This window comes from Microtus pennsylvanicus, chromosome 9 (assembly GCF_037038515.1).
Source record: "Microtus pennsylvanicus isolate mMicPen1 chromosome 9, mMicPen1.hap1, whole genome shotgun sequence".
Classification (NCBI taxonomy): Eukaryota; Metazoa; Chordata; class Mammalia; order Rodentia; family Cricetidae; genus Microtus; species Microtus pennsylvanicus.
The window spans coordinates 103,723,984-103,736,200 of NC_134587.1; the positions used below are offsets into that span (position 1 = coordinate 103,723,984).

At 43.0% G+C, this 12,217-nt stretch overlaps 1 protein-coding gene across 1 annotated transcript; it reads right to left on the bottom strand.

Moving 5' to 3' along the window:
• Positions 1-9,137: 9,137 nt before the first annotated feature.
• LOC142857859 (WW domain-binding protein 2-like) lies at positions 9,138-10,952 on the bottom strand. The gene is given in 2 exon segments (XM_075986900.1): positions 9,138-10,716; positions 10,718-10,952. Coding segments are annotated over 2 exon segments (786 nt in total). The 5' UTR covers positions 10,919-10,952; the 3' UTR covers positions 9,138-10,131.
• Between the last annotated feature and the right edge of the window lie 1,265 nt (positions 10,953-12,217).

The following is a 12,217-nucleotide window of genomic DNA, read 5'->3' on the forward strand; positions in this document are numbered from 1 at the left end:
AGACAGCTAATAATTACTTGGAGAAAGAGAATTAGCCTCTCCCAGGGATGAGCCTCTTTATTGGTTGTCTAGTGCAGAGCAGCCGATCTTGAAACCCTATATTCACCACCAACAAAAACATACTCAACATGTTGTATTTATATATATTTGTGGGCATTCACACACATATGTATGTAACAGTAATAACAAAAGAAAAGCTCGAGAGTCAAGGGTTCACTATTTTTAATGGAAGATAGGTGGAAGTGGTTGGAAGAAAGAAAGGAATGGGGAAAGTTATATGAGCCTATTTAAATTTAAAAAGGTATATAAAAAATATTTTCCTTCTATTAAATACTAAATGAACAATGGCAAATTCTAGGCATTGCTTTTACTTACAAATTACTTGAATGATTTATGCATATATTTGCAAATAGTTATTATTGATTGTAAGATTCTAATGATATAAGTAAATGAGGGTTCTTTTCAATAAGAGACTATACTTGAAGAGATGTTCATGTTCCAAGTACAGCATTCTCCAGTAGTATGACTTAAGTAAATTAACTGATTCATTTTCCTCATCTGAAATATTACTAGCTGTTGCATTTTGCGTGTTCTATAACATGAGGGCAGGTATCACTCATTGCCACTTTGATTGGGATTGATCTCTCTCTCTCTCAAGTGTGTGTGTGTGTGTTTGTGTGCACGTGTGCGTGTGTGTGTGTGTGTGTGTGTGTGTGTGTGTGTGTGTGCAGGCACTCCTGTATGCCCATGTAGAGGCCAGAGAACAGCCTTGGGTGTTCTCCCCCTGGGGCTCTTAGTCTTGTTGTTTGGCACAGGGTCTCTCAATGGCCTGGAATCTTCTGAGAAAGCGAGGCTGTCTGGCTAGTGATCCCCTAGGTGCCCCTGTCCCACACCCACTCTCCCTTGCATAAAAAGCGTATGCCGCCATGTCTGAGTTTTCACATGGATGCTGGGGATGGAGCTCATGCTTGCATGACAAACACTTTGGCAACTCCCCAGTCTGGGGTTGCTCTTCTGATTAAAAACTAGCTTTATTGAAACCTGGTCAAGACAGTATTTAAATAACTTTAATATGGTTCTGTAGAAAATGCATAACTTTGCTTCCCAATTAAAGTATAACTTGAGTGAGAATCAGCTTATTTTTCAACTGTAGACCCACACAAGTCAGGTCTCCTGTCAGCTGCTTAGTCCCTGTAAGAGTGTTTCTTTCCTAGAACTGTTTTTTTTTTTGTTGTTGTTAAACTAATTCAACCTCATAGTATGGACTAGAATACTGGATGAACGGTCTTGAGATTGGTTGCTATTTCTGACATCATAACTAATTTGCTATTGCATTTAACTTCTTTTTATTTCGGTTTCAGCAGCTGTTAAATTGGCACAAAATCGGCTCATACAACTAGAATGCCTGCAAAGTTATTTTGTGGAGGCAATGTGATTTTTCATAAAACAACTTATGAATAAGAAAAAGTGAGATAAATAAGATAAATGATACTACAAGTGAATGGTGATTTCATAAGACATACCTGTAATGTATAAGATCAATATACATTTTAAATATTCCCTATTGTTAGAGGAAACAGATGAGATAACTATTTGACTTTATGTTAGGATATTTTAAACAAAATAAAGGCAAACATTTAAGGCATTACTCCTTTTCATTTGGAAAAACAAAACAACAGTGGCATGGATCTGAAGCTCCTTGGGGAAACAATGCGATAACACACTGATAAGCTACTGTGGCGGTAGAGCCAGGCTGAGGTATCTAGTTTTCTCCTGGATCTGAAGCTCCTTGGGGAAACAATGCGATAACACACTGATAAGCTACTGTGGCAGTAGAGCCAGGCTGATGTATCTAGTTTTCTCCTGGTACAATCTTCCCAAATGGAAATAAGGGTCAGTTTCCTCCCTGGAGTTCTTTTCAAACTTTTGAAAAATTCACCTGCTCTCACCATTTTTCTTTCTGATGCTTTTGCTCTTAAGTACCCCTGGGATAAAAGTCACCCTCAAAGTGAAATTCCCATGAAATGGAAGCCAGGCTTCCATTCTAGGTTCATTTCTGTTGGTGTCATCAGATGCCAGAACAAAAAGCACCTTAGGAGAGAAACGTTTATCTTACCTCATGATTCTGGGTCCATTATTGCAAGAGAGTCTAGGCAGCAGGAGCCCGAAGGAGCCAGTCCATTGCACCCACAGCAAGAGCAGGGAAAAATGAACGCATGCATGCTCACCTGCTTACTTTCAACTCAGTTTGATTGTCTACTCATTCAGTACAGGACGCCATCCTGCAGGATGGTGCCACCCAGAGTAGGCTAGGTCTTGCCACATCAATGATCTCAATTAAGACAATCTCCTACAGACATGCTCAGAAGTCAAGCAACACAATGTCGACATCCCTCACTGAGACTCTCTCTCTAGGTGAATGTAGGCTGTGTCATATTGATATTTAAAGCTAACTAATATAGCATCTCCAAAGGCAAGAATTCATAGGTCAATGGTTGGCTCTCTGTCAATGCTGATGTGTTAAGCTATTTTTTTAAAAATAATTATTGACCCACTTTACTAAAGAGGTAGTAGCGGTTAAGAGATGTTCTGTGCAATCATGAAGAAAGTTTGGGTACCAGCACCATGAAATAAGCTAGCCATCCCCACAAATGCCCTATAAGTTCAACTCTGAGAAGGTAGAGAAAGGGGGCTAGTGGGGCTTGCAAACCTCCAACCTAGCTGAGAAAACAGAAGACTCAATTTGGGGAGAGACCCTGTTTCAAAGGAAAAGCAGAGAGATGATAAAAGCCAGCTGATATTCTCTTCTGTCATCCATACATCAAAATGGGTATTGTAAGGGTCTGTCTTGTCCCTTTAAGAGACAAGCCCCATCCACTCCCCCCCATCAACTGAGGCAAGTGAATCTTTCTTCTTTTTTATCTCTGTCCTGAAGAGATAGTTTCTCCTCTCCTCTCCTCCCCCCTACATATATATATATATCCTCTTTCCCCTTCCTTTCTGAAACCCGCTAAATAAATATCCAACCTCACTCTGCAGGATGTGCCTATCTGTCTCTTTATCTCACTTCCATGGCTCCACATGGGACTGGCTGACCTTGCTGAGGTCTCTCATCCACCCAGCTCCCTGCCTGGGACCTGCTGCCCCTTGTGGCTCACTGCCTACTGTCACTACTTGGGGAATGGCACCATTTTATTTTACGATTACATTGGTAGCTCCTCTCTTTCTGTCTCTCTTCTGAAGAGATAACTGCTATCTCTCTCTCTTCTACCCTCCTCCCAGTCTCTCTTCAGAAGAGGTGGCTGCTCAGAGTGGCCTTTAGCTTTTCTGGTACCCGGACTGGAGCCAGTCAGGCTTTATCAACAATATAGAGAAAAGATGCCCTCCAATAGATCCTTTGGTGTTGCTGTTTTCATATGTAGAGCTATGAAATATAAACCTTCAAACTATCAGCCATCTGCCTGTAAATGCTCTGCTGGTGTCCTGCCTGCTCCACTTTTCCTCAAACTATTCCTGCCACACTGCTGCTGGTCCCACAGAAAATGACAAGATTAGTCGGATCCTCAAGGCAGCTACTTACAATTCCAGCCTTTGCTCCCCACAGGGGCTTCTGGTGCCGTGGCACAGCAACAGGGCAGATCATGCCTCTAGGTCTTTCTTGTTATTATATTGAAAACTCCCGTGGCTCAAAACACATGACATTTCTTATGACACGTGACTGCTGCCATTATGACTGAGGTCAGGTGTCCTTACCACCATCTTAACTGACAGCCAGGTCAGGTGACTTTACTGCCATCTTAACTGATGCCCAGGTCAGATGACCAAGTCTTGCCATCTTTACTGAGGCATACCGTGCCCGGTCTCTCAGTTTACTTATGTTTTTGTCTCTAAATTCCTCTTGCTGACTCTGCTACGTGTCTGTTTTGTGCAGTGACATGCCTTTGTTAGGGTCCACCAAGACCATTCACTTCACCCAATTCCTGTTTACTGTGTGTGTGTATGCATACATGTAATTTAAATGCATTTATGTTTACTGTTAGATATTATAATTGCCTGTCCATTGTATCTCATTCTAGACTACAAAGCAATAAGTCTCATGTTTTAAATTGGTATATACTTTTAAGTCTCTTAATACAACCGCACTTTACCTGTTAATTTGAGAGCCAGTACAGACAAGTTAAGACCCAGCTCTCAAGGCACATTCTATACTATAGTTATATCTGATAAACAGCCCTCAACTGCTCAGAGATCTGGGAAATATGGCATTTAAATATTTAATTATTAAAAATTTTTGTAACAAAAAGAAACAGGTTGGCTCCTAGCAGCAGCACTCTATTTCCTTCAAAAGAAGACAAAAGACAAATGGGCACAGAACAACGTCCATCCATAATTCATTTCAACTGCCAAGTGCTGACCACCGGACAAAACTACCTTTCATCTAAACTGAAGATCTCCAGACAGTAGACAGAATCAGTGGAATCAACAGCTTAGCTGCAAAGGTCAAGGTAGGCTTGTCTTGTTACAAATTTCTTAGCCCAAATGATCTTCTGGAACATGGCATGTCCTGCACTAAACAGCAAAAGACAAATATAACCCTCATGGAGGACCCTGAGGAGTAGCTCTAGGTGCCAACCAAGTAAGTTATCTGTTGTTTTTTAATCAATAAGTCAAGTAAAATTTTATCCTTCTCAAAGATCTCTGATGGAGTTTCACAGCTGAGAGGTTTTGTCAGTTGAAATGGACAACCTCACCAAAGAAATTTCAGAAAAATACAAATACAAGTTATTAAGGTGTATACCTGCAAGTTATAAAGGTGTGAGGACAAGTGCATGCTATCAAATTTCTCTCTCACACTGCCTTTCATAGTCTTAAAAATACTTTACATTGGGCAAAAACATCTGTCACAGTCATTCTGACATAAATATGCTAAAACTTATGTTTTCATAAACCCAAAAAATTCTTAAGAGTTCCAGGGAGCCAAATTGAAGGATTCACCTTAAACAGGTCAGATACACTCCTCTCGGTTCTCTGATGCTATTTTTTTCCCCCTAAACTTAACTTTGTCCTCTGTTCAGCCAATACCTTGAACAGGTGTAAGAGACACAAGACATTTCCATACCACAAACACCAGACAGGAGCAAAGAGACCAGCTACTCCAGGATGTGACCAGCACTCAGCTTTTTCAGGTTCCCCCTCCCCAAACAATGCCCATGAATAAGCAGAAAGCAGTCTTGAGAATCCGTGGACCCAGTTCCTTTATCCTGTTGTGCCCAACTCCCACTTTTTTATTATAAAAAAGAGATGGGAATGCAATGGTCTCTCTTGTTCCTTTAATAGACAAGCCTCACCCACTCCCTACCCCATCCACCAAGGCAAGAGGATCTTCCTTCTACTTCTGCCTGAACTCCTTCCCTCTTTTCTGTCTCTCTCCTGAGGTGGTAGCTTCTCTTTTCCTCTCCTCTTCCACCTTCCTCTCTCTCTCTGTTTCTCTCTCTCTCTGCTCTTTCTTCTTCTCCCCTTCCCCTTCCCCCATTTCCCTTTCCCCTCTATTACCCACTAAATAAGTACCCAACCTCACTATGCATGGTGTGCCTATTTGTCTCTGTCTTTCACCTGCTGTGGCTCCTTGTGGGACCAGATGACCCGCCGAGGTCTCTCACTAGCCATGTGGCTCCCTGCCTGGGATCTGCTCTCCCTTGTGTCCCATTTGCCCACTGTACCTCTTGGGAACTGCGCCACCACATTTTACCATTACAGGTATGCCTTTTCCCATGGGTATACACAATCAGGTATATACACACTCATATAAGTGAATAAATAAAATCTAAACAAAAAAATAAAGAGGAGGCATGTTTTACAGTTCCTCAGAATGAAATAGCTGGCTTAGGCCTAAATAATTTATAGTATTTTTTATTTCTTATTTTAAACTGCTCCAAAAATATTACGCCTGTCAGACTTCAGCTTGTTAATGGTGATCTCTTGAGCTTTTGAAGAGTATGTTTCATGAACAGAGCAGTGTCTTGGCATTGTCTCTCTTTCCTCAACCATTTTTAGTTCCCTAGCTTTCTTAGAACAAATGTAAAGCAAGTTATATGTCACAGTGGAAAATGTCCAAATTAGTTCTGGGTCTTCAGAGGTCACTGGAACATTTATTATTAGCAGCAACTATTATCACTCAATCATCTGAAGCGTGGGTCTTTGTATTTTTAAAAAATTGATAAGAATAATTCATTTTTTAGTAATATAATTTTAAAAATCAAAAAAGAAATTCCACTTGTTTGGAAACTAATTTGATGCATACCAAAAAGAGAAGAGAAAAAACTTTTTGGGAAGTGGAGAAAGATTTTTGTTTAAATGAAGTATGTTAAGTGTTTGTATGAAATTGAAAAATGTGTTTCTCTTAAGCCTTCCTCAACCTGCTTTACCTGCTCTGTTGACCTCTCAGGGGAACAAGCATGACTGACAGTTGTTTAGTCCCTGATTGGATCACCAAGGTTTCCATTCATTTGGCCTCACATTCCATTTACATTTGTAAGTAGCAGGCAGCCAGCACTAGGGATTATCTCATGAATACAAAAGAGGTATCAATAATTTGCTTTCCAAGGTGGTGAAGTGCATTGTAAATTTTCCCTACTAAACTGAAGTTTATCAGCATCCCTGGGCAACGTACATGCTAGGAAGAAGAATGGAGAGGCCCCAGAAACTGGAAGAACTTTCAAATTTCATTCAGTGATTGCTCAGGTACAAGCACGTGTTCCCTACTTAGGGTCAGTCAACAGAGGTCATGCTGTTTATCTAGATGGTTAACTGGAGCAGAAGGTAGTACTGAAAGTTGTTGGAGCCCACAAGACTACACAGTGAATGCACAGCTCACCGACCAATCGGTGGAAATATGGGCCATATGTATGTTCATGACCACATTGAGCAACTTGTTTTGCAGAGCTGCAGGAACACTTGTCTTTTGGAAAAGTTGCTGTCATTATCTGTGGAAACTTTGTAAAGCTGTGATTCTTCCCTTCAAAGTGGGATTCATTCCCAAAACACCCCAGCAGTGTGACTTCTACACAGGCAGTGGAGCAGTGAACTTGCTCCATTTCCCTACACCATGAGGCCTTGGATCAATGGCATTTACTCTTTGTTCTAATGGTAAAATTTACATAGAGTCAGTCCCACAAAATTACCTGCTAACAGACCACACAGAAATTTCTATAGAAGACAGGCACTGAGCAGGAAGGCAGCGTGCCCCACCTTTGCTAACAAACAAATCTGGGCGTCCTCAAAGCTGGTCAGCACAAAAGAGATTAAATGAGGAGAGTAGGTGAATCCAGGATTCAGGGACGTTTAGTAACTTTATCTAATGGTTTGGAATGTCAGGTATTTCCCCTTGAATGCTGGCTCTTTCCTTGGCTGGGTCACCTGTTCCAGAGTACTGCTTAGTCAGGTTCTACCTGCCCTTTTTTGTGATTTTGATATGCATATTATCATTGTCTTCACCTATAAAATTTTCTAACTATGTCCGTAAAAACTAGAAACATTGTGGAGATCAGCCCTTACTCTTACTTTTCGTCTTCTCTTTGCTACTTCTTTTCTACTTCTTCCCCTTACTCTCCTTCCTTCTTCCCCTTATTATTCTTTACCACGACCTTTCACTTCACTTTTTCCCCTTGCACAAAAAATAAAGAAGATGCACAGGTAATGTACTTGAGTTAAACTTTTACTCTAAGATCCTCACCTGCCAATGAAAGACTCCCAGAGGTGGGAGACTCTCACTCAAGTCTCGGGATAACACGACCCCCCAAGAACTCACAAGAGACCATCCTTGCTGTAATCACATGAGGTTTAGTGACAGGAACCAGTACGCTGGGGCCGAGACTCATATCCCACGCAGGGGTAGAGGAGTTCCATCCTGATAGCTTGGAGAAGGGATATTTAAGGGAAGAAAGCACTACCCAAAGGGGGTAGGGAGGGGGTAATTGGAAGATTCTGAAAATACCAGTGATAATCACAAGGGGGTAACTCCCCATTTCTCAAGATTGTTCTCAAGATTATAATCTAACTTGTAGTCAGCCAGTTCCTGAAACAAGGTCACTGAACCCATCAACCTAGATTTTTGGTTCTGCTCTTCCTGTTAGGGGGTCTGGATTTATCCTGGTCTTTTACCATAGACATCCAATTCTGAGCCCTGAGGGGGGATTAAACTGGTACTCAAGTCCTCCCCCAACAGATAGTGGAATATGTAGTAAAATAGTTCAAGCAGACCCAACTAGAATATGTCCTTTTTGACATATCAATTTACCATTGCTTGTGAAAACATGATAAACAGCCTTAGAATATTGTTGAATATTGTTTCTTCTTTAGCAAGCTATGTTATTTTTTCTTAATTTTGTTTATTTATTTATTTTTATGTGTCTGGATGTTTTGCCTGCATGTAGTCTCTGTACCATGTGTGCAATGTCTGAGGAAGCCAGAAGAAGGCATCAGATCCCCTGGGAATAGAGTTACAGATGGTTGTGAACTATGATGTGTGGGTGCTAGTAATTGATCCTGGGTCCTCTGGAAGAGCAGTCAGTGCTCTTAACATCTGAGCCATGCATCTTCAGGCTCACCTGGTGTTATTTTAGAGTAGAAGTAGAAATATATTGTTTTAAAACCTTCCTTACTTATGTCGTTTCTCAGAGTCACCAGTTTTTCATGTACTCTTTATAAATTAAGTGTATTAGCTGTTTTTTCACACAAAAGAAGGAGAGTACCTTCTTGATTTGAAGCTGAAACTCCTGTCCCTAGAACACTTCCCCAGCTATTGTGTTAAACATTGTTTTAGACATCTGGGTGAAAGACCCTAATTTCTAGGGTTCAGGGAAAGATCCCCCAGACTCAATAAGCCATTCCAATGGATGCAAACAGCAAGAGGATTTTTTATTGTAGAAGGTGCCTACAGGTGACTCAGTACTCTCATGAGATTGAGCCCCCCGTGTATTTTTTTCAGCAAGTATTTATAGGGTCTCGGGGTTACATAACAGGGAAGCATAGCAACAGCAACATCATTGTCAATTCAAATTAACATATGGGGTGGGTCAACATCAGGACAAAAACAAGTCTAGATCAAGCCAGTTTCAGCCAGTTTCTGCCCCCTCGGGTTTTTTTTTTTTCCCAGTCACTTCATTTTACTATATTTCACAGTTGTAGCAAACAAATCAAGGTGCAAACAGGGTTTATTTCACATTAATATATTAACTGGATTTTTCTGTGTCAAATAAATAGGGAATTCTCTTTAAATAACCATCTCCTCATTTTGCAACCAGACCAGGAACAAGAATAAATCTTAGTACATCCAGGGGGCGTGAAGCTCACACAGGGGCAGATGGCAGGTGTCAGGCCCCATGGTTGGAGGTGCTCATTCCCAGACCAAATGGCCTCATTGGACAGACATGCATTCTCCAGCACTCCTGTGGAGAGGCCCCTGGCAAAGGGACAGGAGAAAGGGGAACTAATTCCCAGAAACTCCACCATAGGGGCTTCCTCCTCCACTGTGCCTTTGCTTCTGATGCCACCAACTACTGGAGGCTCAGGTGAAACACCCAAAGACGGGGGCAACAGAAGGGACAAGGACAGGACAGGTGCAACAGGCTGTGACTGAGGCCAGGGCCTGGCCAAAGGGAACGTGGACTGATCACACACTGGGACAGTGACCTTCCAGGGTCTGGCGCATACCAGGGGGAAGGAATGTGAACACAGCCTGGCAGGGTCTAAGGGGGAGACCCAAGGCTGCTCTGATAAGCCCAAGATTCAGGCTGAGGGGGCTGGTCTGTGGTGGAGGAGTGGCCAGAGAGTCCCTCTGTGGGAAGGAGCTACTGCAGTGGGGAACAAGGAGTCACCCGTGCTCCCGAGAGCCCCAGAAATGGTGAGAAGGAAGCTAGACGGAGCAGCGCCAAGGGCTGAGCTAGTGTGAGAAGCTGGGAGGTGCTCGCAGAGGCCAGGAGCCCCAGCCTTCCATCAGGGCTGGTTCCTGGTAACTGTTTATAATCAGGACTGGGGAAGATCAGGGTCCTCCCTGGCCTCCCAAAGTCCCAGATGCAGCTCCATGGGACGCCCAGGAAGGGGTCTTCCGAGAGGCAGGGAAGTGGGCATAGTCTACTGGGTCTTCTTGTCCTCTGGGGGGTAGTAGGGTGGCGGCGGAGGCTGGCTCGTGGGCATGTAGACATTGTGTGGGTTGCCTGGGTTGTAATAGGCGCTGGCAGCTGCTTCGGCAGCCTTAGCCTCAGCTGCGGGAGTGGAGGGGGCACTGGGGCCGCTGACTGGAGGCTCCATGGGCCCAGGATAGGGTGGCGGTGGGGGCTGTACATATCCCATGGCTCCATCCATCATGGGAGGTCCCGGATAGAACTCAGGTGGGGGCGGTGGGTAGGGGTAGCCAGGAGGGCAGGGGTACATTCCATTGGCGACTGGCGGGGGAAAGACATAGGCCCCGCTGGGCATGTAAGGGTACCCATAGGCTCCATTAGGGGCTTCACCTCTGGAGGCTTGAGACGCCACCTGGAGCATCCGCTGCCCAAACTCAATGGCGCCCCCTGCTGTGAAGGTCAACTTGTAGGAAGCTGCGCCTTCCCAGCCACCTCCTGCTTCAGCCTTCACTGTCCCCTTAATGAAGTTGGCACCAAACACCGGCTGCTTGATCTCACAGTCCTTCATCAGATAGAAGGGCATCATAAAGGACTGGCATGGCATCCTTCCCCTTAGACAGAAAGATGACCCGGTACGGGGTTAGATAGACGGTGCCTTTCTTGGTCCCTTTGAAGGCCTCTGGCACATTCTTCATGTCATTGAATGTGAGCTCCACATGGTCATAGGTCATCAGGATGCTCTCAGTGTTGTTGACGATCACTCCGCCACCCTCTGAGTGATTCTTGTTGAGCGCCATAGTCTCTCCCCCCCTCGGGTTTTTATAGATTACATAAAGGACTGGGTGTTTTTCCTTTTTGGCAGGTTCAACCGGTCTCAAGACTGCTTCTGCTGCCCACAGACATCCTGTTTTGCCCTGGCCTAGTTGATCATAAAAAAATCTTAAGTTGGAGACTAGGGTTGGGGTCTTTCACTCGGGAGGTCCTAAATAAAAAAAAAAAATCTGAATTGAATTTTAAATGAAAATTTAAAAGCAATGAAGATGCCATACACTGATAACTACAAAACTATTATAATTCACTTCACTAGTGCACCAGTAATTATAGAAGCGTGATTCAAATAAAACATGTAGACTACATGAATGTTATAAGGACAAAGATGAGAAGTGAGGGGCCATAAAAAAAATTGTGTCTCCACTGATAATGTTGCAGACTGATTAAATCTTCATGATTGGGGGAACAAATCACTCATGACCCAGTAAGTAACCCCAATGAACTCACTGCTTCACCAACTTGGACTTGGGTACAATTGTCTCTTTGTTCTGACATTAGTGACATAACTAGTGTGAATGAACATTTATTCGTATCTATCCAAGGAATGGGCTATAGCAGGAATAATAAGAAACAAGATTACAAAGGTTTGAAAAGAGGATGGAGTGCAGGGTACCATGATTCTTAGCTTGAGGCTTTCCCATTTGTAGCACCATCAAAAGGTTTGCACAGAAAGGGAAGAGATCAAAGCTATTTTAATCCATGTGCTTGGGAGGCAGAGGCAGGTGGATCTCTGTGAGTTCCAGACCAGCGTGGTCTACACACCGAGTTCCAGAATAGCCAGGACTGTTTCACAAAGAAACCTTGTCTTGAAAAACAAAACAAACAAACAAACAAAAAGACTTAGGTGTGGCTTGAAAGACACCCAAAGTGAGGACATGGAAAAACAATGAAAAGGGGCGGAGAGCCCAAATGAAGGGCATGACAGCAAATATAAAAGAGGAAGGAGAGAAGTCCTAGAATATGATTAGACGATAATGAGGGAGTTGAAGACAATATCAAGTGTCACATATGTGACCTGATTATTAATGAGAGCTAGGACAGGAACAAGTCAGAAGTTGAGGAATTCAATTTTAGGCCAGTTGAATTTGAGGCAAGATGGTACCCTACTGAGTGCTAAAAATGGGCCTGCTAAAATGTGTATAACATAGTGAAAAGGGGCACTAGTTTTGTTAATATTGTCAAGAGAAAGCTGAATCCTTGAGATTGTAAATTTAGCATTCATGGAAGGTAAGTGCCGGGAGTAAAAATATCTATCAAATTGGGGG